The 26,373-nt window shown below is 37.1% G+C and overlaps 1 protein-coding gene across 3 annotated transcripts; it reads right to left on the reverse strand.

Moving 5' to 3' along the window:
• On the reverse strand, nt 1–25,854 carry CEP43 (centrosomal protein 43). Of its 3 annotated transcripts, XM_032996912.2 has the most exons (13): nt 25,261–25,854; nt 17,181–17,234; nt 15,188–15,242; nt 14,457–14,545; nt 13,246–13,377; nt 12,380–12,463; nt 7,617–7,834; nt 5,336–5,416; nt 5,016–5,125; nt 4,341–4,409; nt 3,589–3,628; nt 2,771–2,864; nt 1–2,321 (listed from the first exon to the last, which is right to left on the reverse strand). In XM_032996912.2, exons 1-13 carry the CDS (start codon nt 25,348–25,350, stop codon nt 2,247–2,249), a joined length of 1,191 nt encoding a protein of 396 aa, XP_032852803.2. In that variant the 5' UTR covers nt 25,351–25,854; the 3' UTR covers nt 1–2,246. The 3 variants fall into 3 exon arrangements, with proteins under 3 accessions (XP_032852803.2, XP_042651529.1, XP_032852804.2); XM_042795595.1 differs by lacking the exon at nt 17,181–17,234; XM_032996913.2 differs by lacking the exon at nt 5,336–5,416.
• Nucleotides 25,855–26,373: the final 519 nt, after the last annotated feature.

Here is a 26,373-nt window from a genome sequence, read left to right on the forward strand (position 1 = left end):
TTAGCCAGCACAATAGCTTTATTTTGCAATTTGAATTATTATACACACTTCAGTAAAAGCCCACAGGAGGAACAGCATGGAGACTTACCACTTACTTTTTGGCATTTCCTTCTATTACAGCCGAAGCGCAAGGTCTCCAGTCAACCCCCGAGGTAAGAGAACAACACTTTGCTGTTAACAAAAGTCATGTTAACACCTAAAATATCTAATTATTTATTTAAAAGGCCACATCTTCAAATGCAATTAGAAATCATTTAATAAAGTTTGTGGTTCTTTTGGTATGATAAACTGACACACATCCTACAGCTAACAGGTAATGGAACATGTTTTCCCAAGACATGTAAAAAAAAAAAAAAAAAAAAAAATCAGCCCTGTCTCTACATTATTCCATACACTTTAAAAATGAATGCCAGAAATCCATTGTTCCCAGGAATTTAGTTTCCTTCAGACATGCTGTTCTCTTCTTAAAGACTAAAATAGAAAAAAAGAAAAGCCCAAACTTAACTTTTCATACAGAGTATCCTGAGGCACAGGTTTCCCCATACTTAAAGGAATTTTTACACAGGATGTATCATGTTACAACACTGTTGCTATTTGAAGTCTATGGCACATTGATTTTTTTGGGGTGAAAAAAATTCTCCTCTGTGTTCAGCTGCTACAATATGGCACAAAGTTAGAAGTTAACACCATGACTAAATATTCTGATGCTTTTTTTGCTGGCTATTTTGGGGTGCACATAAATAAAAGGCACACTTTTCCTTTCCCCTCTCAAATCATTTATGTACTGTACAAGTCTAATTTCCCAGCACTGCTGCATGCCTGCTGGCCCAGTGCAAAAAGAGATTTAAGTCAGCATCTAATGCTAGTAGCAGCTCTATATGCTTAACCAATGGCTTTAGTTTAGCATGCTACTCCCACTGTAGTGACCACTGATGAGAGGCCAACAGTGCTACTGAAAAAAAATTACAAAGCCTAAAAAAAAATTTTAAGTTATTTATATTCACTTACATGTATATTTTCCAAATGTGTTCACAATATTCAGAAAGTGCACATTTTACGTCTTGTTTATTACAGGTGTCCATGACCTACATATTATAGCAGCGCCATGTACAACAGCATCTTTAAAGAACTGTCAATGTTTCCATTACTGACCCTGTTTTGCAAGAGTATAATGAAAATACAAGAATCTGCTCTTAGCTAGAACTTAGTGTCCTCAGTAGGTATAATACAGACCTAATGTCTTCGGTACAGTATTTTTAAATATTTGGATTTCATTCTGTACAGCAGTCAGAATCCGAAAAACAGAAGGTTAGTGGTTTCACTTTTTGGCGCTCATTTTTATGTAACAAGGATTTTCAAGAATGGAAGTGAGCTTACAGCACGAAGAGCCCTCGATGATAAAAGCTCCACAAACCATTACCACGCTGTTGAAAACTTAACAAAACCCAGTAAGATTTAATTAATGATTTGTGGATCTTTACAAAGTTACTTTTTGTGATTTAACAACAGGTAACACCAATGAAATTATCATATATAAAAACAGCTTAAGTCTTAACATCAATGGTCAGACAAACATATTTAAACAAGAATATTCAGAGTTAAGACTAATGCTAAATTTAGCTCCTAAGTTTAGCTCAACTTAGATTTGAGAGTTCAGATACTCTCAATTTGATATGCCTATAAAAAAAAAATAAAGTCCATCTTTCAGAAGAGTCTGAAAAACAGCAGTGTCAAGTAAGTCTGGAGCAATTAGGTATTGTGGCTAGATTTACCATAAATACGTACTGCATGCTGACTTGACAAAATTGTGTTAAAAGAAGTATGAGTTGAACCACTACCTCTGAAGGTTCATGCTTTGGTTATCTTTAAAAAAAAATTCAGACTGTTACAATAACAGCGCAAGTTCATTATAAAGCCACATGCCTCTCTGTAGATGTTCTCTTATCAATTGTTTTTTATTATGCCCACTGCCAGCAATGGACATTCTCCTTCGAAAATCCACCTCCTGCTGTAAAAGGTTTGGCTGAACCAAATGAAGAAAATAATTCTGATCTCAGACTCAAATGGGAACGCATTATTTCATTTAGTTCTTGCTAAGAATATTTAAAAGCCTTCTCTACCCACAGTCTTTTTGAAACACAAGGCACAAATAGGGAGTGGACATTCCAGCAACAAGTGATTGTCTGAAATTAACAGTCCACAGCAGTCTTCTAGTCCAGCACAAAAAAGATTTTTGCTGTCCAATTTTATGCCACGTCTTCTAGATAATCTGCAACATCACTTAACTGAGAAATGGTAAGGTCTTGCGTGATGCCTTCAAGCTAGAAAATAAATGAAATTACAAACTCAGAAATCGTAGAAACGTTAAGTATTATTTCTTGTAGCCCTTCATATAGCATCCCATCCTTTTGGCCTCAAGCTCTTTCAGTGAGATTTCATACTCTTTTAAGACCTGTCTGAACATCTCCTGTATGGATAAGACATTCCTATGCTGGATACTAAATCAGTCTCAAATACATTTTAAATGCCTAGAAACAGTGAATTATGCTACTGAACAATTGTTGTGGGGTTTTTGTTTTGTCTTTTAATCAGAACAGTATCTAACTTGGCAGGAGTAGTAGGTGTAAAAATACAGAACATAACAAATAATACAACCTTAACATGTATCCTAGTAACGTATGATAATGGCACATTCCTTCATGGAAGGTTAAAAAATGTCAAGACAAAAATCAGAAGAATGTCAAGAAGAATAATTTTATAAGAATCATACTTTATCACTGGCATTTGACTCTTCTGTTTCCACAGAAATTTCATCTATTTCTTCACCAATACTGATATCACTTTTTTCTGAGCGGTGACTAGTACTAAAAAGAAAGAGAACCATGAACATAGAAATAAGACTTACTTTCCAAACATCCAGGTATTACATTCACTTTCACTTTATACCTGACATTTCATTAGGATTTCAATTCCTAGCAAGTTAAATATGAATTTACTTAAAACCCCAGAACAACTAAAGGCTGTCTACCTAGATGAAGCCATGATAAATGCCAATAATTACTTAGGCCTCAACCCTGCAGTTTACAACACCAATACATTCATATCAGAAGGATGAGGCTGTTAAATATTTATTACTGACTACTTATGATGCTTTTTTAGTTTAATATTTCAGCACGCATCATATTCACTAATAGCATTAATTAAAGGGTTAAAACATTGCTAAGTGCATGGTCCAGGAAAAAAAACACCCAACACCTTTCACAAAAAAGCAACAACTTACCATTTTAAAGTTAACACCAGGTTTTTAAGAAACTTATTTATCCTGTTGGGTTTTTTTTTTTTTTTTTGTTTTTTTTTTTTTTTTTGTTTGTTTGTTTGTTTTTTTTTTTTTTTGTTTTTTTGTTTTTGTTTTTGTTTTTTAATTTGTAACTATATGTATAAAAATAGTAAACTGAAGTTTAAAGTTCAGAGATACTGACAGACTCCAGCAACAATGACTAGCTGAAATATTTAGTAATTCAAATATGCTAGTGGATATGCTTACAGTGAATGAATTGCTATGCTACTTCAGTATCATCCTTCTCTTACCTGTTGAAGTCATCAGCATACTCATCGTCATCTCCATTTCCTAAGTAATTTTTAAAAGGTATTAATCAAACAAGTTTTTCAGGAAATGAAAAAAAAACAAAACTATTCCTGTACCAAAATACATGGTTTGATGGCCAGCAAGAGTGGGAGTAGATTGAATTACTTGTGCAGATTAGAAAGAGAAAATGAGTCTATGTCTGTCATTAATCTCATGCATACATTTGCAGGATGTTGACTACATTGCTGAAGACAAAAATTAAATACTTGGCAGCTCTATCCCAAGAGAGCTGATACTTCTTATATCACATCATCTTCATATTGCTCCTAAAGCTTACAAAGCAACTTTCAAAGGTGTGGAGGGCAAATAAACATGCCACTGAAAAATATTAGGACTTGTCTGGCTAACTTTTTCCACAGATATAAACCCTCTCTTTTCTTAGAAACCTAGACAACAAAATTTATCACTTGATATTAGCAAATGTATGCACAGACTGAACCAAATTTTTGCTGCATATGTAAAATACTAATATACATACAATACACCAGTTTTCACTTTTCTGTACTTCTTTTTAGACCAGATCTTGCTCCCAACTTCAGTAAGTTTCACAACAATGTTAAACAGAGTGACAGAAGTAAAAGTTGAAGATTTGAGCTCAATATGTGTATTTCAGTTTCTCAGATTCCTCTAAGAAGTCAGGCCAGAACTTACAGTTAAAAATATCAGAGCTTCCTTATGTTTAGCAGTTACTTGCCTAATTCTAGTGATCCCAGTTTTGCATTCACCAACCGCAGGTCTTTCAAAACAGAGTTTCTATTCAAATCTGCAACAAAACAAGCATTTACATCAGAAATTTGACTTGTGACTCTGAGTTGATCCCACTTCAACATACCCATCAACCATTTATAACAAGTGTTCTTTTATAATAACCTTATATAATTTTATAGTATAGTATGGAAATATTATATCCAGTTTTCAGGTCTGAACTCTGCTAACAATTAAAAAGATCAGTAGCAAACAGGGACAATCTCCCAGTATTCAGGATCAGGCTTTACAACATGAAAGCAAATATCCCTAAAGAACTTGTGCAAATAACGTAAGATATCAACACAAAGGAATAAGTTAATTTCCATTAAAAACTGAGCAGTAAAATTTTGTACTTCTGAAAACTGCTCTGTATACACAGAAAAATCAGGGAGAGTGGATAAGTGTTTCATGCTCCAAAGCATCAGATCCCCCAATGGTAGCACAATATATCAAAAACTAGTATGAGATCACTCAGTGAAAAAAGCATTACTGTAAAGCACATTGCAAACAGAAGGGGGGCCACACACTTGATCACGTTTGCATCTGAAGGTGTAGATCATTCATTACGCTACTGGAAATATCTCCTACATTCATCAAAACACAAAAACATGTGAAAACTTACTATCAGACTCCTTTGGCGAAGGTGCACCAGTCAGGGAGCTTAACCCACTTTTTAGAGGCGGTGCATCAGAAAGGGATACCAGACCTCCTGCTTTATTAGCTTCGGTTTTCCTAAAATGAATCAAAAAAGTAAGTACTCCACAGAGCTGTAAAATGTGGGCAGTGACTCTATTTACTAAATTGTCATGAAACTAGAACAGCAATATTTACAGCAAAAAAAGCAAGGAGAAAGGACTATTTATTCTGCAGTCTTAAAAACAGCAGGCACTTTACTGGCACAAGCGTCAAGCAAGACATTCAGTAAGGAAGTCACTTTCTCACCTCTGCAAAGACTTCTGCCTGACTTCTTTCACAGACAGAGCTCCTGCACCTTCATCAGCATCACTATTTTTATCAGGGGGCCTTTTGTTATCCCCCCATGTAAATACAGCCAAAAGAACAAAGATTCAGATAGAAATCCATATTTAAATTAGCTTTACAACTAAAAGACATCATTCCTATTAATAACTGACAACATTTGATTCATTCATTATATTGTATCCTCAAAATATCATGTATACATACCATCGCATATTAAAACATTTCAAAATTTTGAACTCCGGGTCAGAGACCTAGAGGCAGTGAGAGCTTGTATTATCTCTTGCTCCGTCCTTAGTAACTGCTTGCTCCCTTCCTCTCCAATGCAACCTTACTGGAATGGGCAAAGCTCCCATTTACCCTTTTGCAAACCAAGTGATGCTGGTGCCTCTCCTACTTACGCAGCCCTTGGGACTCAGGCACACCGGCACAACATACCACAAAGGGGTTTCACCTAAAGAACACATTCTTTTTTCCCCCTGCTAAAGGAGTTGCCAGGAGGGTAGAAGCAAAAGACTCAGCAGAGACAGCTCAGTCATAACTAGTTGCTAGCTCATTTATTATTAACCTATTCAGCAAACCTTATTATGGAACTTCACTACAATATTTATATCACAGTAACATTATGATGCACAAATTACTACTTGGTGGACCGTGACTCTACTACTGACACACATAATTTGTAAATAACTTTTTCTGTAGGGATTTTGTCTGCTAGGAAAAAAAAAAAAAATCCTTATTTTACAGAATAACTAAGAGATTTTTTAGATAGTCTTTTTAAAGAAATCCAGTGTACCCAATTTCAAAGAGAATTTCCCTTCTTGTCACATGCAAATTCTCAAACAATAAGAAAATAATAAATTATATTATTATCTAGAAGTTTTGCCAGCCTTTCTAGTTTTCCCAACTTATTTAAACCTATTTTATGGCAACACAACCACCTGCTATAATGGCTAGACTTTGATTAAAGGCTAGTTAAATGAGCTCTTGAGTAAGGAGGAGTAAATGCACTCAGATACAGTTTTAAACTTGATATTTCCTGTGAGAGAAAAATACTGTAGGAGGGTTATTTGTAACACAGAGTATTTTCCAGAGAAAAATCACTGCTCCGAGGAAAAAAATTCTGCCCCAACTAAATACATCCAATGAAAGCTGTATTAAACTTTCTCAAAGAACCTATTAATTTACTGAAGAGAAACCTAGTTTACCTGGCATGCATGATTGATTTGTGCTGTACCAGAATGATCCAAGAGTAAGTATCTACTCTAGTGATAATACAAAAAAGCTTATGCTCCTCTGCCCACTATCAACATAGTTGGGGGAAAAAAAAAAAACCACGAAGGGAGCTACTGTCAAACTGACCTGAAAATGCTTTTGAAACTTCTTCTGGTAACCTCTATTAGGCTAGAACAATTCTCTGATTACTCAAGCACAGAAAAAAAAAAAAAAAAAAAAAAAAAAAAAAAAAATCATAAAATGACCGTGCAGCATTTCTCAATATAGATATCTAAACTAAGCTTCAAGGTAACGACATGATAACACAAAGATAGGTTTTTCAATTTTATAACAAGGTTTTTCTATAGTTCAGTCAATAGTTCTTGTTTCAAATGTTATTTTTCAGTCATCAATGTCCATAGATGAACAATAAAAAAAAAACGCCCCTCAGAGGTGTCTGCAAAATCAGCATATGCAGAAATAACATTTCACTGAAAACATAGAACTGCACACAAAAGGTACTACAGTGTGAAGAGGAAACCCTCAGCTGTGAGAAAACTTTCCTTATTCTCTGTTTATAGAGCCAGTTAACACATTCAACAGATTTTTTGTGCTCCTTACAAAGCCATACAGATATCTAAAGCATCATCCCTGCCATTCGCCACTTCTTTTAGTACTAATCACCACTGCAGCTCTGCTGCAAGAAGAAACACTGATGTCTATGCCTCATACATGTTCATTCCAAAGAAATAGGCTGGGGACATTGTATAGTCTAACTAATGCACCTGAAAGTGATACAGCTTTCTCAACTCATGGTACATCCAAGAAATCCCAGATGGCACTGTGAGTTTCAAAGAACAGAATCAAAGAATCACATAAATGCACATTTTAGAAACAAAACGTTACAGAACAGCTCTAAACACTCACATTTACAAATGTAAATAATCAAACATCAGCTAGTTCTCAAAGGTGTGTAAGAATACTGAGGACAAAATAAACCTGTATTAAGTAGAGCATGTGTGTCACTCACCAGCCGTAAGTTCTTTCTGGTCTGGGTATAGGATCATCAAAAAAAGAATCTCCCTCTACATCATCTTCATCCACAACTGGATCACTTTTTTCTTTGGTATTTAAGTCTTTGTTTTCTAGTTGAGGATCTAGTTTTGTTTCATTCGGCAGAAAATGAATGCTTCTTTTGCTTCCTTGACCTGACGAGACACTTGTATCACTTTGAGTGGTTTCAGCAACCTTGAAAGATTAAAGAAAAAAGCCCTCATTGAAAGAAGCATTTATGTCTCATAATACTGCAAGTTGTAATATAAACACACAACACATAATATACAGCTACCACCACTTTTGAAAAAGTTAGCTCAAATTTACTAGTACTTCTCAGGAATTTATTCGTATCATCAGGAATCACACAGGAGCAAAAGGTTGTTTTAACACTTTAGAAAGGAAGCGTTCTTTATTGTTGTTGCCGTTGAAAACATTTTGTTCCATTCTCTGCTTTGTTTTGCTATCTAGAGCACCTCTATTATAAAAGCAACCACTTTGAAAAGATGTTGGTCATCAAATAAAGAAATCTAGACAGACTGTTTCTTACCTCTTAGCTTTGGATATAGCAGGGTTTGTTTGTTTTACAGCTTGGAAGTTACATGATGCTTTATTAGTGTTATTTTGCAACTTGCCTATAAACAAATGTTGTTAGTTACAGCCATTGTCTTAAAAAAAAAAAATCAATTTAAATCCATGCAAATTATTCTAACTTCCATATTAAATGGTAACCTCTGCAGTATAATATTAGGTTTTAAAGCAGCAACCATAAGAAGACTGCAGTTAATGACACTTTCTCCCTCCAAATACTAAAAATGACAAACAAGATACTTTGGAAGTACATAACTTTCGGTCTTTGTATCATGCTTACAGCTCAGTCTTACCGATACTCAAACATGTAAGGACTATCCCATATGCTAACTTTAAGGTCAAGTAATATAGCTCAAGTCAGACCTTTGCAAAACTTCTTGGCCTGAAGAACAATATTCAAAAATTACTTCGATAATCAAGCTGTTCTGAAAAAATGGAGTTTTATTTTTATACACTAGCATCTTGCTACCTAGCAAGCAGTACTGACATTTTTATCTTCCCTTAGACTTATTAAAATTAAGCCAATTAAAAGATCTATTTATTAACTTCCTTCTTGTACACTAAGAAAAGTGACGTTTGAAACAAAACCAGCAGTATTGTTTAAATCCAGATAACTAATATGTAGTTTGCACTGTCACAAATGCTTATCAGGCATTAACTTTCATTGAGAAGGCTGAAGTAAAATTTTCAAACCATAGGCCATGAAAGTTGAAAAAGGTCTACCAAGGTCATTTTATCTCAGGTCACAGAACCACATTCAATTGCTGGCAGCAGCTCAGTTCTTCCAGGGAAAGAAAAAGTACTTATACCTCTAAGTGGCAGTAACAATAATATTTCAATTTCCTAACCCAGAGGAACAGAATTGTTGTTAAGAGCTTAGTGATACCCTGACTGGAGTAAAAGGGAAGTTACAGCTACTGTTCTGTTCTGAGCCCTGAGGGAATGAGCTGCTGCTGTCTGATCTGAGAAACAAGCACAACAGTCGGCCTTTGTTTGAACTGATACATTGTAGAGTTTTGCTTGAACTGATACATTGTAAAGTTATATACTTTCAAATTGCAGTCAGAGGTTAACCATGGCTAAGGATTCAAAGAGCAACGTGACTACGTTGGGTTTCAGACTAATGGTGTTAATAAGATAAGTCGGAGTGTGGTTTCACACTTGCACTTAAACAAATTTAATTCTTTGCTGCTGCCAAGAGCTGTGGTCTTGGTCTCTCCTAGCATGCTCCCTTCTACGTTACATGTATTGGTTGCCAAGTCACAGTCAGAGGCAGTTGAGCTCACAGATTTGCTGAAAAGACACCAGAGAATCTCAAGTTTCAACCAAGTCTGGACTGTTAGGTAACTTCTGTCTTGCTCCAGCTGGGACTGGCTAAAATTTCCTCCTTCTGCATTATTTTTACTCCGAGTATGTTGCACAGGTAGAATATTCTCCCATCCTGCCTTTGCCAAGGAGAGAGAACACAAGGGAAAAAATATATCTAAGAACTCTAGTTCCATTAAGATATTCTCTATTTAGAGTAGTGTGTAGTCCAACCAACAGCTGTTTCTATGAGGAAATATCCATACAAAAACCAATTTTCTCCCATTTCTGAGATAAATATATTTTTGTGGATCAAAATAATATAATAGGAAAAGCATTTCCAGAACACATTCCTCTATCTCCCACTGCAATGGAATTATGATTTGCTTGCTATAGAAGATGGGTATAAAGAGTATAAAGATCCTGATCATAAATGGCAACTTGTTGGAAATTACATTCTACTTGCAACTTCATCACATCAGAAAGAATATGTAAATTAAAGTATTCTTAACACCACCGTGGCTGCCATCGCATGCCACAAGTATTCAACTCTTAACTGTGGTGTTCTAACAATGCACAAAACTCTCCTTAAAAAAAGGAAACATGGTTCAATGAATGATCTTTTACCACACTTTAATACTTCTTGCTCAAAATTAAATACTCCTATCTGCTAGTTTCTCTAAAACTTAGATTTAAAATAAATCTTAGAATCACTTTCTTGCATCCATATAGTTATTGGGGATTAAGTATATACACATCAAAAAAATGCCACTATTGACTGGGCCAGTCCCAAACCCTACCATTAAACTGAAGTCAGTCAACAGGAGAGGCTTTTGCATCTATGGACTAGTACACCTAAATAGCCAATAGCAGCCTGAAGAAGAATTCTGACAAACCTCAACACAGAGAAGAATACAACATGTCTATACAGTATCACTCTGGAAAACAGCACTAATCTTTGGAAAGCATTCAGATATAGTTTATATTTATTCTCTACCCAGTTTGGACAACACTATTTGAGCTGGGTACAGGAGTTCCCATTTTGTAAAGGCCCAGACAATTGTGATAAAAGAACTCAGACTGTCTTTTATTGCTGCTAGAATCTTAAACAACAGGAATGATCATTACTACTCCATGGCTCTTCCTCTAAAGCAGTTTCCAGGCATAACTTAAAACTCATTCTTGTCAGTCTAGTTTCATAATGAAACAAGTCTTATTATACTCCTCTGTGCTTGTGTCTGTCTTCCCCCAAATAATGTATTTTGGACTGGCTGGCTAAGTTCAACCACTGCAAGAAGGGTAGAAGTTTTTTTTTTTAAAAAAAAAAAAAGCAAACAAAAAAGCACTCCAGACCAAACAAAAGCCTTGAGTAATTGCATTGCCAAAAGCTCTGTCAAGAGCAAACATAAAGGAATAAGAGTCACACCAGAGGATGGCCCAGCCTTGAAATAGGTGCATGCACATCCAGAAAAACACACATATGAAACCAGTTTACAAGCTACTGGAACTACATTTTTCCTCCTTTAGACAGGTATCCTTTTCCTGAGAAAAAGCCAAAAAACAAACACTTAGCTTTTCTTTTTGCAACCTACTTATTTCAAATAAAGTAATTTAAACTTGAATATGAAAGGTGGTATATGCAAGAAAGAATGGAATACTTGAATCTTCTAACTCATCTCCAGTAGTAGTTCTTAGCTAATCTAGAACCACTCTAAAACAAAAGTATGGTATGAAGAAACAGTACTAGTTACAGTGATATCTAACCAGCATCCAGATCTTATTAATGGATTTGTTTTATTTTAAAAGCTGGTGCCAAATAAGAATTGTCTTCTCCTAAAGCAGGTCTGAAATTATTAGAATTTCCATTTAAAGGTCAGTTTCATAAATATTAGCTTTTAAGGTACTATCAACAAGCACAGCTACTAATAGAGTAACTTAATCTTGAAATGAAGATTGCTTTTCAAATTGTACTGTTTTCTGGTCTCGCATGGCAAAAAAACTGGAAGAACTGGAATAAAATGAAGTGGATCCAAACTGAGCTGTCATTTTATTTTCTTTTATCCTCATCCCTCCCTCTCTCAAATGAATAAACTAACAACAGAATCCTTGCAGTGTTATATTTCTCAGCTTTCATTAATGAATTGGAAAGCTTCTAAGTTACTTTCAGTAATCTTGAAAAAACTATTAAAACTTTTAATGTGATCAGATTACATCAATAATTTGAACAAACTTCAGTACTTGAATCAGGGTTTTTTTTGCTTTAGGGGTTTTTTTGCCTTTTTTTTTTTTTTTTTTGCCTTTTTTTGCGGTGGGGGGTTTCTTGGGGTTTTTTTTTTGTGGGTTTTTTTTTTGTTTGTTTGTTTCATTTTGGTTTTTAGCTGGGTGCAGCAGGTTGCAGGTTTTTTGTGGGAAAGACGCTGAAGTGATCATGCTCCTTTCTGTGCCCTACACTTTCCCCTAATTCTCAACCTGTGGATCAGTTCCAGTCAAATGTAAAAGTAGTATTAGAGGCCTGGAAGATGTTAGTTAATATAGATTTTATCCTAACAGGAAGCAGAGAAAAGCAAGCCACAGGCTCCGACACGAACACAGTTGTACCCTAACACCTTATCAATCCCAAGCAGCAATCAGTCAGTGGCCCCCCATAAACAGATAAGTTAGCTCCAACCTGCCTGTCTCTCACAGAGGCCTTTGTGCATGAGGTGTCACCAGCCCAGCTGGAAAGGTACAGGACTTTGCAGATCATTTAAGTGAATGCCATCGTATCTGCAGTTTCACAGGAATTCTCTCTTTCACTTCTCATGTATGTTATATAGCTTTTCCAGTATATATAAACAATCTTACCTTATTTGGTATAGGGTGTGTACTTGATCTTCCATCAGATGATTTTGATGTGGGACACAGGCTATCACTTAGAACTGGAGCCACCTAAAAAAATTTCACAAAAAGACTTGTTAAAAATATAGACTTCTGTCGTAATACCATCCAAGAAGAAACAAGCTGCCATCCTCATTCACACAGTGTGCAAACTGTGACACCATGATGCTATGTCAGAAAGTCTATAATAACAATCTCTGAATTTAAGCTTTCATTGGGGTACTGAATGCATCTTGGGTGCAGAGAATTTTCTTTCGAGCCACAATCACAACAGAGACTAATCAAATGCTACTGGTTGGATTTCATTTATTTAACACATTAATTACATATTCCATTAAAATATTACTGTCATTGCCTTCAGGTAGTTCAATACTTTCATATATTTAGTTTTGAATCCATGTTTTCAGAAGAGCTTTAAAGCTTTTAACAAAACCAATTCCAGGCTTTTCAGGTCATATTAAAATTAGAAGTATGCCAAAGAAGAAAACAGGCACTGCTAAACGTGCTATCAAACCACACTAAAAATTAGTAAATAAGTGACACTCTGTTTTGTGTCATTTAACTGGGTTCACTCTGTGTTACTAAGTTGTAGCAGAACATTAATAAAGAGTACTAGGGTGGCATTAAAAGTAACAGAATAGTCATAGTCTTTATATTTCAGCATTGTTTTCTGATAAGTTACGTTGAAAGCATAACATAGTATAATAAAGAGTTGAAACAATATAATACTACAATAGCTAACTGTTCTTAATTTCAGTTTATTTTCATAATTGAAATAAAAATGAATAAGGAATTATGAAGAAAGAAAGAAATTGCATGTTAACACTACTTACTTCACCACCTGAAGTCTTTTTCTGCTGACATTTTCTAACAACCTCTAACAACAGGGGACCACTCACAGCACCTTCAGCTTCTATAATTCCCAAATCTCGAGCTAAGTTTTCTCGACCATCAAGGCCATTTAGCTGGATGATAAAAAAACATTAAAAAAAAAAAAAATCACAACACAGAAATAACCATCAGAAAACACAATATATATTTTGTAATGTAACAACTCTTAAAGCTTTTGGGTCTTATTTAACACAGCAATATTTTGACTAAACAGTGATTAAGATTTCCTGTTGCATGTGGACTACTGTAATGATAGTTTATAGCATCATTTACTCCTGATCTCTACCTGAACTTATCCCAGACCATCCAAAGTTCTTTATGCAAGTATTCATCATTAGCATGATCTAGGATAGTGCTACAAATGCAGCTAAAGATATCTGGCAAGGGACAAGGTTGTATGGGATTTTCTTCGATTAACCCCCTAAAAAGAAACATAAACTTCTGAGAAACAGAAATCAATTAAATGATTTAACAAAGTTGGATTTTTAATAAATTCACTATTTAAATTGACATTAGGAATAAAAATGAGCATTTGAGATGTAAAGAGAAATTCTTCAGTTAAATGAACTGTTTCAAACCCAAATTTTCTATTAAAACCTTTATATCATAAAAAGAGACAGAGACAAACATGATGAAAAACCTCTAACTCAGTATCAAAAGCCTAAAAGCAATCAGTTGGGCTACGTGATCACTGTAGGTCCCTTCCAACTGAACTAATCTATTCAATCACTTTTACTCATGTACATCTTCACAAAGTCCTTGGATTCACTGCAATTTCTTCTCAGTGTAGATTACTGATATTACTTGAATTTTCATGTAGCAATACTAACTTAATACCATGACACAGTAAAATTATTGGCAAAAAAAATATTGCAGGAGTATTCTGTTGTATTTACTGTTATACGATTTCACAAAAAATATTAACATATTACCAAGCATTAATTTTTATATAAAGGGAGTACTCACTCATATTAGCACACTTTCCTGGCATATGTGTCTTTATGACAATAAATACCTTTTACAAGCTAAATATAAAAAATTATTTAGAACAAACACAAGCAAATGGCTTAAACAAATCTACTATAGCTTCTGTGTTCATTGTCATGCACTCCAAACAATCAGCAGAGCATAGAAATAAAACCAGATATCTTACTGTGCTTGATTCAGGCTGAAAAACAGCCAATGTAAAATCAAGATTGAAAAAACGTAGAAATTCTGCAACAAGACCTGCTACCAAGCGACCTAAAAAGGAAACAAGACGATTAAAAATATACCAGATGGAAACAATTCTTACTTCAATGACTTATCATTAACATGGCTTTAGTATGAACATCTACATTGAATCAGCATTCCTACAAACATCATTTAGACACTCAAACTACTACCACATAGCTAGTTTGTACACCAATTCCCTAATTTCTAACTCAGCCATGGTATCAAAATTATTTGAGTTAGCAATACTTCAGGAGCACAGAAGTTGCTTAGCAAATTAAGGTGTAAGATTTTTTTTAAACTATTCAGATGTTTTGAAGACATAATTTTGGCATTTCTCCTATGTGTGCATTGAGTACTCTTCCTCTACAGTTTTCACTGGTTACTGTTTTTATTGCTTTAGAATGGCTCTCAGTTAGCATAATCAGAACTCACCATGAAATACTAATTTAAATGCATTAGTCACCTCAGTTAAAAAACCAACTTGAGCAATATTAACTTCAAAAATTATACACTGAGTTCGATTTTGAATTACTAGTAATTATGACATTTGACAGGAACAAAAGCATCCTTTATGTCATGAAAACTGTACTGTTAACAGAAGATTCAAAGATTTAATTCTTTGTTTCCTATTTTTATTATTTTGAGAAGTATACTAAACAAAGAACTTACCATCTTTTGTACCTAAAAAACTTTTCAAGCTTTCATTTACCAGAGGTGCTTTGTTCTGTCAAAAAGCAAAAATCAAACAGTAATTAACATCGTTCTCATACTAGCAAGAAATTGAAAACCACAGCAAGTTGGTGTTTTGGTGTATGCTGGTCCACAATGCCACCTGGCACATGTAATTCACTTCTTCAAAATCTACCTTTGCATTAACTCCACTATGTACAAGTAAAAGCTGCAGAGCCATACATTTACTTAGGCAAATTAAAATTGTCTCAGTATTTCTATTATAAAAGCAAGAGAGCTAGAATTTCAGCAAAATTCTTAATAGCATACTGTTTTTCCTGTTTACTTAATGATTAAAAAGGTAAGTTAGGCAGTTAGCTTCACAATTTGCTCCTCTAATACAGTGCCAAGTTGTTTAAGGAAATTCAGTGCCACTTCTTAAGAAATGGGAATTTATAAATCATCTAGACAAAGCCTGGACTGTGCTAATTAGTGGTTCATAAATCAATACTAATCTTCAATTAATTAAGACCTTCAAAGATAATTATAAAAATGTTTATTTTCCCTTGATATATTTGCCCTCTTCAGCCTTGATTGTTAAACAGAGATAAATCAGTGTGCTATGTTTGGGTTTGTCAAAATTGTTCAGAAATTTTTCCAACCAATTCTAAATGCCATTCCTAACTTATCAAAATATCCTGGGTAAGAACCTAACTCAAAGTAATAGATCTGTTATATGTATTTATCACTATAGTTGTAAATGCTAACACACACAACAAAGTGCTGCATAAAAAAAAAATTATATATATCTTGCTTAATATTTAGGAATTTAGAGTAGTGACAAGTAAACATATTTCCAGTGTCTCTACAGTGTAAAATTAAAAGAACATGATACATTTAAGCCTTTTTAAAAAAAAAGGGTGAGCCAGGATCAACTGTAGCAAATCTCTCTCCAGCCCTGTATCTCCTATCTCCAAATAGTTTGTGAGGTTGTTCTCTGGGTAGTCTCTAATATAATATGCTGAAGCTTCCCGTAACAGATGGCACTGTTCTGCTATATCACTCTGCCATTAGGTCTTCTTCAGCAATCTTATGCCAGATTTCTGGAATATGGAATCTCATACCATAGAATAACTACTTCCCCTCCTTACTGTCACAATAATATCTGTTTCAGTTCTGCAGTTTTCCAAAGAGAGCACAACCATCTAACCAGTAGAGTAATACTAGTTTTCCATTCTTCTCTTTTGAAAGAGATAGCCTCAACATACGGCACCCTCTCCTCTAGTTCTGTAGAATGGAAAGACACAGAAAACAAGGCAATGCCAGCAGCAGAAGGGGTCACAAAACTAGAGCCTGCACACCACAGCAGTACTGTTACTTAATCATGCCAGTATCATATACCCTTAATATTATTACACTGTCACGGTATCAGTACATAGTTCATCTCTTAATTCAGAATTCTTCCTTAAATACAAGCGAATTACCCTGAAGTAAACCTACAACATCCTTATGAGAAACATCAAAAGCATTGCCATACTTGGCAAGTTACTGCATTAATTTGTTTTCACAATACACTTGTCAAACCCCACTATGATATTTCAAATTTCAAAAGATGTTATTTAAATTTGACAAAATCTTGATCAATTAAATAGGATTTTTGGGGGTGTGTTTGTTTTAAATAAGTATTTGATGGAAAAGTTATTAGTCATTCTGGTCAATTAGACAGCAGCAATAGAAAACCAGCAGAGACAGTTACTTAAAGCCACAGTTTCAAAAGGCTGTGGAACAATTCCTATTTCTAAACATCAGGAAACTCCCTGATAGTCATGTTTTGTGTTCTTTAAGCATTATGCTTTTATGCAGTAATACATAATTTTCTCTTGTTACATTTCACAAATAGGAAGTACTAAAGCTATTATATTTAATTCTATATGAAGAACTATCAGGGTGGTGATTTTTTTTTTTAATATTTATTTTTTTAATGTTCTCTTACCTCTACTTTCTCTTGTTCTTCTAATGCCAAAAAAACAGCAGCTCGCAACTCTGCCTGCCAAATAAAAAAAAACAAAACAACAAAACCAAACAGTATTTCTACAAGCACTGTTTTCCCTATGCAAATAGAATGCAAAGAGACAGCAAGGATCTTAACAGCTATTTGTTTCTCCTCAAGCATCTTGGCATCGATTGTAATCTACACCAGTGCAATTAAAACACTTAAGATTACAGGTAGTGTCACTTAAGGCTGAGAAAGAAGAGTTTTCAGTCTGAGAACAGGGCAGGGTGGAGGGGGAGGGCAGGTGGGGTGGAATTTGATACAAGATTTCCTAAATTGTTTCTTCATACACAAAAAGGTTCCGAATTATCTACATGATCTCCTATTAGTTTCTTCTGAGAGTTAAAAATCCAGCTTTCAGGCAGCTTTGAAACACCTACCCTTCATTTACAATTACTTTAGGAAACATGAACAAATAACTTTTTAAAAATGTATTATCACAAGCTAACGTTAGGATATACAAATTCCTGTGATTTCTTTTCAGATCAGACTTAAAGAAACAGAATTTCTCACGGAAAAGGGAGTATGATTCCAGTCATTCAAATATTCCTGTAGTGAGGTTTTACCTAACTGATTTTGAATATCTTAATATTAAGGATCAGAATTCTTCTAAGGTCTATTTTGAATATTTAAGCTTAAAACCTTGCCTACATTTTAAATTTTTTTTTTTTTAAACTCTACAGTGTCTCTATTTTTTTCATTGAACATACCAAATGGACAACATACATTACAGTTGATGAAATAGTTTGCCACTTTAATCAACTTTTAATCTGACCTTTTGAAGTAGCCAGTAGGTAACATTGCAGTAATAAACTGTAAAACACAGTGTTACTCAGTTTGCCAATCTTTAAGAGCAAAGAAGAAAGCAAGCTTTTAAACAAAAATTTATTTCCGTAACTAATAAAAACAACATGAAGAGTGTCTAGATTTTCTCATGTATATTAAAAAAAGTTACTAAACACGGATTACCCTGTAACTATTCCCCCTTAACACACAAAAAAAAAAAAATCCTTTCATAGGAAAAATATAATGAACACTTCCTTTTTAAGCATAACCCTCTTTGGACATCTTTCTAAAGGACAAAAAGAAATGCAAAAAAAAATTAAAATATTTCCCATCAAAAGAATACTACAGTTGTATGCAGTGGTCATACTGACACTGCAGTTACATTTTTTCAGGTGTTGAGGTACAGCATTCAATCAGCAAATCCTCTTACAGACTATTAATTTAAATATTATTCTTACAAAATCAGTTAAAATCTAACTTTCAAATCAACAGCTAACAACTTGTTTATTTAGCCTCATGTCACTATGAAAAACTTGAAATGCTTGCATGGCTGACTTTCTTTTCCAGTGATGCCACTGACATCAAGTGTACTTAAAGCACTAGTGGAAGAAACCGGCTATGACAACTGTTCAAAATAAAAGACAGCAGCCATTACACATGAGTAGGGGTAAACCCCCTTAAGGGTCTGGGATCATGAGACTGTAGAAGGAAGTTGTCTGAAGGTAGTTGCCACGACACCAGCTGATCAGTCTGACCTGTCTGAGATTTTGGAACAGTAGCACAACTGTCACTCCTTTTCAGGTAACTGTTCACCTGCTCCACTCCTCTAGGTCCAACCCAGTGGCTTTTAAATATGGACTGAGGTGCTTTTCTTCCTCATTTGTTTAATGACATAGTGTCAGTTTCTCCCAGATGTTGCCATTCCCTGCTAATAGCAGGTTCACCCTTCTTTCCATTAGTGCCTAATTAATATCCTTATGGTCAGGAGCTCATCACCAAAAGATAATGCCACCGGTATTTACTACACCTCCGTTTGGCTCACCTGCATTATCTAGAATACCACCCTACAGACTTTCCACAGATAAGCAGCCCTCCACTTGGTCCTTCAATCCTGCAAGCATTACAATAAATCTGAAGTTAAGCACTCCTGTACTATCTCCACAAGGAAGGTTTACACCATTTCAATACACTGACCTTCATCCTTTGAGATGGGTAATGCTCAGATCGTAACAAGATATTCTCAGAATATCATCTCAATTAATTTAGACATGGAACCATACACCTGAAACTGTGTGAGGTTAAAGCAATAATTCTCAAGTTTATAAGGAAGAAAGTAAAAAGTAACAACAACAAAGCTGAAGAATCAGCCTAATACAAAGAAATAACTTGTGCTGCACAGTAGGATGGACAATGTCATACAGGCTTTTCAGGGTCCAAGACAGAGAATTTGAACACCTGAGACTGAGACCATCATCACCAGGTATGGTCACAGCAATTTGCTCCCACCAGCAGATATGGAGGCTTATATAACTGCATAGATTAATCCATTTTCACAGTGATGTTCTTTCACAAACACTCCCCCCCGCCTTTTTTTTAAAAAAAAAAAAAAAAGTGTGAACTGTTTGCATTTTTTCCCTAGTACCCTTTGGCACCAGCACAATTTGCGTTCCAGACATTGTTACAATCTGCTCTTGCCATCCCCGTTTCACATGGTCTCATTCTGCTAGCAGTTTTCAACCTAATCCAAATACATTTTGAAGGACTTTATTCACAGTCTAGCAGCAAAGGAGACCAAAGCTTGATATTCAACTTCCCCACCCATATCCCTCCTACATCTTCAATGGAACAGGGTTACACCAATAGAGCCAGATGTTGATGAGTAAGGTGACAGTGTCTATCTATCACTCTTACATCCACGAAACCCACAGGCTTCTTTCTCATCCTGTGGAAGGCGCCCATTCCCTTCTACCCCTAAGCAGTGTCATCATGCAAGAACTCATACCAATGAGACAGCAATTTGATTGCACTGAACTTATCTGAAATGAGTAAGGCTAACATTGTATATGACAACCGCTGTCTGTACTCAGTGGGGAAATGCACGGGTCAGTACTTTGAAACAAAAGTACATTTCCCCTTACAGGAATTTGCAGCTCAGACAACATTGTCTCTTGCTGATTGCTGTTGTACTGTAAAACAGAAGTTTGTAATCCACTAAAGCATCTTTTCTGCACTGGGCTGTGGCATTGCTCTTCAGAGCCTAGATAAGTTTATCCTGTCCCAAATACAGATCCTTTCATGTGTATCTAAAATACTGTACAGGAAAACAGCTCCCTCAGTCTGCAGTTCCCTAGGAAAAGGGAAAACAGTTCTTACTATCTCAGAAGCTCCCCAGACACATTTTTTAGGTAGCATCTCAAAAATGCCAACCTGATTTGGGAATGTGCTCTCAATAGTAAGAAAACAAGCACCTACCTTAACAAGGTTACTAGTCTGATTTAGTACACTTGTAAAAGACATCCACAGCAGCTTACATAGCCAGATTTGATCAACACCATCCAAAAAGATTGTGGCAAAAATAGTTTTTCCATATCAAACTTTATTCATACTTTCTACTCCTGAGGCAATATTTTAGATGAACAAGCAATAGCTTCATGACACTGATCTCAATATGCTGCGGAATACTAGATTAAGTGGTCACTTTTTTTTTCATAAAATGCTTTGTACATGTAGTAAAGTTGAGTATAACACTGTCTGCTAATTGACAAAGCCCTGCTGTTTCATGTATCTCTCAACATCATTTCTACAAACCCTTAGAATCCTGCAGCCTTTGCAGAAAGAGTCCTGGAATTTTTTTTTTTTTTTTCCAGTCAAAGACACAGTAGCAGAAAGAAAGCATAATACAAGTTTCAGCTTGCCAAATGCACATGCTATCACCCTTCTCAACCCACTTAAGTAGCTGAAGACATGCAGTTTTTGAAGCTACATACAGGCAACTTTGTGTATTCCTTAAGAAACAAAGGGTAGGCAATTTCAGCAAGTGTCAATAAGGGACACTTCAGATGTTCACTTGACAATTCACCTGCAACAAGCCAGACAGAGGTGCAAAACTCCCCTGCAAGCTTGCATTTACTAATTGTTACTAACACATGCATCAGTGGATGGTGTGGATAAATGTATGATTAGAGCAGTGAAATTATCAAAGTAATGCATAAGATTTTGCAGGATAAAAGAATGTATTGCTGCTAAGATAAACTGTTTACAGATCTTTCAGGCAAAGCACAGGCATGTAAAACTGCCATCTCCCCCAGTACTATGAAACACCTCCGTGCATGCACAAGCATAAGCAATCTCTTGCATGTGTAAAATTTAGTAGCACATGGGCACCTTCCTGCACAGCTTTCAGCATCTCCACTTCCTGACTCCAAAATGACTGTCATATACCTCGGTAGATAGAGAACAAGACTGGCAGAGCATTAAGCATTCAAACCACTGGTGATCACCCAGGCTAAAATTCTGTGTGCATCAGGCTAAAAGCCTGTACCAGCCTATACACATCCCAAACCCAAAGCTGGTGCAATAACATAAGCAGCAACTTCACTACCAATGTTACTCAGTGCCTTCCCCATCCCGTTCCATCTGCAAAGTCTGTGAGGTTCTCATCCTTCAGAAGGACTAGATTGCATGACCATTTTCTGTCCACTTTAGTGGAAGAGTCTTCAATTTAGCAGCCTTAATTGGCTAAGAAACCTAAACTTGCTGACAGTGCAAGTGAAAAGATGAATATACTGAAAAAGAAATAGGAAGCAATCCATACCACAAAGAAGTAGTAAAAACCTAAATGCCATAAACTCTAAATACCTGCAGCTTCATTTATCATGTGCTTACTCTGCATGTCACAAGCAGTTCTCATTCTCATGTTCCTAAAAGGAAGATACACCCACGGTGTTAAGAGAACCATACTGACATGTAACAGTTAAGCTGAAATCATTATAAGTTAAGTAAAATATAACCATTTATAAAAAGAAATAGATGTTACATAAAAAAAAAAATATTCTCCTTGATTCCAAGAAATTAGTTGACTTTCTAATATAAACTGCTTTTTTTAAAAAAAAAAACCACAACCTCCAGAAAACAGGAGATTACATTCTAGTGTACAGCATACTCACCACGGCAATTAATAATTCAAAAACATTTGAAAGCATTGTTCACTATAATACATGGAATAAAGATGAAAAGGCAAATAGGTCAATTTTAACTGGCATATGGATTACCAGTACATTTTAAACCCAGTATTTTTATTCTAACACCACATTATTTGCCAGTACCTCAGCTGTCTAGGTTTTGAACCAAATTATTAAGAAACCAGCCACAACAGTATCAGCTGTCCAAAACCATTACTAGTCATATAGTATTACTGATGCTCATCTCCCTCCTATTTGTAGCAACAGCAAGTTCCAGAGAAGATGCAACATTCAAGTGGCATAAACTTATTTTTCCAGAACAAGAGATACAGACCAAAACAAAATAACAAAGGAACACAGTAAGAAGCACAATGGCTCTTCTTGCTCTGATGATGTCAGCTTTCCTAGGAGAAAGATCACATTCTCTTCAAGGCAGAACATCTTTGTTGGTACGTATGCATCACACAGTACAGTGATAACTTTCACTAAAGTACTGTATGTTTACATAAAGTCTGTATGTTTTCAGAATTAATTAGAAAGCAGTCTTATCCATCAAAATAATTCCAATGATTAACAAACTACATACACACACACACTGCAGCTTAGAGAAGACAGGAAATTCTCAACCACAAGTGGCAAATATATTTAAACATCTTCTAGTTTTCACAATATGACTTTATTAAATACTCCAGTGCTCAAAGTCTAGGGTAAATAGAAAAATCACAAACAGATTTTTAAAGTGTCATTTAAAGTGTCATACAAGTAACTTTTTTTATCTAAATAATTACATCAACACCAATGCACTCAATAAATTAGTCTCAAAATAAGAATAAAACTAATAAACTGAAACCCATTAGAGAATAAAGGCATCACCATAAGTTTCTAAAAATTACTCAGTCATTATGTTACAAAATGTATTAGTTGACAGCCTGATATGTTCTATCCACTGAAATAATTCCCCTTGAATTCCAGTCCTTCCAGAGCTGTCTTTACCTGTGGTGCTTCAAACCAACTCAGCTATACACCGACCATATATTTTTCCTCTTCAATGTATCTACTTCAACAGATCTCAGATACATTACTACAGTTACCTTTCTAGCCTTGTCCATCTTGAAAAAATGGTCAGTACTCCTTATGAAGTATAAGCAACTGTTTTGATAACATGTAAACGTTCATTCAGTTCTACCACATAATATAAAAATACTGACACACAATGGATGAAGAAACACTATTGATCACAACTGTTTAATTTATTTTAATTAAAGGATGATGGCTTGTTAACACATGGTATAATCTAATTTAAATTAAAAGCTGATGATTTAAGAAGACTTGTTCAACCTTAGTTCTTCTAGAACACACTAGACTTTTTGTCAGGTACTAGTAGAACAAATTCTGTAAGTCATTAATACTATCATTCAACAGTCAAACTCACATGCTAATTAAGGCTTACAGTTGAGAAAAAACACCATGAATTCCTCAAATTAATAGCCTTAATCATAAGCATACCAATTATTTAACAGTAAGTCCTAGTCTTAAAAAGAGGCATAACCTGGAAGGTAGGATGCAGTTTGCATTTTTCCAAGTCATTGCTAGTTTACGCTACATTGGTTACTACACACTCTCAGCATTACAGAACAGTGAAGACCACAATAAAGATATTTACACAAAACTCAACTAACTGGCAACTGCAGTACAAAAATGTTCATACTACACAAAAGCACAAATTAAGAAACTACAGCTCACATGCTTAATATCACCTAATTGGCTTGTGATTTTTTTTTTAATTATCATTTTATTATCATCATACTTTTATTGGTTAATACTATGTGAAAGGTTAACAGGTGGCCCAAAAGGCCTATTTGACACTTACATAGACAAAGGTCTCCCTACTCAAAACACAGTTACATGAACTAGAACCTTCATCTACTTATGGAGTTTAGATAAGGATTAGCCACTCGCAATGCAAGAACACATTTTTTAATACTACTGTTTTGTTCAAAAGTACAACAGCTAGCCCAAAATCCAATGAACTTCAAAGTACACACACAAAGATGCTCTCACTTCCATTAACCACTTCAGTTGAATTGTTTCTGAAATACCAGCAATGATCATCCACCTCCTGAAGGCTTAAAACAACAGTGTGGATAAATGCCACCACCACCCTTGATCTGAAATCCAAATTTTGCTTCTCCCTTTAGCTTGGAAGGGAATCCAGCAGTTCTTATGCTTCCGAATCTCTTTACTAGACACAATAATGATTGCTGGAAGCTTCTAACTTGAACAAGAACCCATGGAACCAATTTCCATCTTCTTTCTGACACAAGCTCAGGTTACACCACTGGCTCGAAAGTAGTGTACGCCCCACTACACCACCATTTTCAGTATATTTTCTTAACGTAATATTTTCTGTTCTCTGTAGGCAGGCAGGCAGCATCCCTAGAGAGTTTCCAGGTTTACCAAAGCACACTTCAAGCAACTTAACGCTCGAGAAAAACCATGTTTAAACAGCGACCCTCAAGAACACCTGCTTGACATTTTCAATAGGGGCTTTTCGTATCGAAGCAGAAACTCTATCCACCCTGCCCCACACCACCCGTCGACTGACTGGTTCCAGCGGGCTCAGCAGCAGCAAGAGAGCTCTCGCGGCCTCACGGTATCGACGAGGGCGAACCCGCCCGGCCGAGCGCCGGGCTCCTGCGGCGGCCGAGAGCTGCCGTCCCTCTCCCTGCCGGGAGGCTCCTGCGGCGGCCAGGCCTCGGGCCCTCGCCTCCGCGCCAGGCACGCACCAGCCCTACCGGGCAGGGCAGGCGCTGGACACCGGCTCCTCGGGGAGCCCCGCCCGGGCCGAGCGGCCGGGGAGAGCCGTCGCCACCGCGAGGCCGCGACGCCGAGAGGGCGGGCCCGAGCCGGGGACCGCGGCTGGTTGCGGGAGCCAGCGGGGACTGAGCCCGCGGAGCCTCAGCCCCTCCGCGCTCCGCGGGGCCGTTAGCAGCCGCCGGCGCCAGCCAGCGCTCCCCTCTCCGCGCCGGGCAAGAGGCTCCCCTTCCCCCCACCTTAATCTTATTGAGCACCCCGCTGCTCTCCAGCGTCTGCACCAGCAGGTCCCGCAGCTCCGTGTCCTCCTCCGTCGCTGCGGCCGCCATCTTGCTTCTCCCTGACAACCGGCCCAAACCGCGCTACCGGTAGGACGAGCCCGGCAGATTCGCCTCCGCGCCCGGCGGAGGCGCCCACCCAGCGGCGGGCCCGAGGAATCCCGGCGCAGCGGGGCGGCGGCCACCCCCCGGTACCGCTCCGAAAGGGGCGGGCGGAGAGGCCGCGGCCGCCCGGCGCTCACCGCCAACCGCAGCGCCTGGAAACTGCGGCGGCGAACCGGCAGCGCGGCCGCCGGCACCGCGGGCGGGAAGTTTAAAGCGAGGGGTGGCGTTAACGGCCGCGCTGCGCGGCCGCCCCTCAGCCCCTCCGGCGCTTCCCGCCTACGACCGAACGCAGCGGACGCTGAACCCACCCGCAGCTCGGCGGCTGCAGCTGCCCCGTGTTCGCGGTCTCGCCCCACGGCGGGAGAGGAGGGCACCGAGATGGGGTGAAGGAGCGCTGAGAGCGGTCCCTGGCCTCTGAGGGGGCGGCGAGCCCTCCTGCGCACACGGCACCCGGCTCCGAAGGGTAGGAAAGGGTTTAGAGAGCCCTTCTTTTATAGCAAGCATGTTCCTTATGTTAAAAGCGTAGGGCCGTGTCGTAGGTATGCGAGGCTCCGATGTTACTGTGCCTTTAAAAAGCAAAACAAAACAAAACAAAACTTTGTAAGGTGTAATGCTTAATTTGCAGCACTATGTGTTACTTTTAGGCCTTTTTTTTTTTCTTTCCATGCTGTACTTTATATTATTTTTACTGGAAGGAAACTCTGATACATATTAAATAATTTCAAAAGCTACGAATATTCAAAGTGAGCAAAGATACTTCCCGAGCGGAGTAAGACGTTGCTGGCAGCTGATTTTCGAAGATGCAGTAGGTGGCACTGATTCTCTGGCGATGCCCAGAGGACCGGGTCAGCCGGGGACAGGGAGGTACTGCTGGGTGTCTGAGCCCGTTTCTATAGCCGCTCCAAGAATATAACATTGCATTTGGAAGTCCTGAAGTTTGGAAACATTAGCAGTCTTTCACTTCAGTAC

Source organism: Tyto alba, unplaced genomic scaffold (genome assembly GCF_018691265.1).
Source record: "Tyto alba isolate M040663 unplaced genomic scaffold, T.alba_DEE_v4.0 Super-Scaffold_22, whole genome shotgun sequence".
Lineage (NCBI taxonomy): Eukaryota > Metazoa > Chordata > Aves > Strigiformes > Tytonidae > Tyto > Tyto alba.

Excerpts from the sequence above, each read along its gene's own strand:
- CEP43 (XM_032996912.2), bottom strand. The coding sequence starts at position 25,350 with ATGGCGGCCGCAGCGACGGAGGAGGACACGGAGCTGCGGGACCTGCTG. Across the intron at positions 15,243-17,180 it reads AAGAACAAGAGAAAGTAGAG|AACAAAGCACCTCTGGTAAA; the intron begins GTAAGAGAACAT and ends GCTTTTTGACAG. Across the intron at positions 7,835-12,379 it reads CACACCCTATACCAAATAAG|GTTGCTGAAACCACTCAAAG; the intron begins GTAAGATTGTTT and ends TAATCTTTCAAG.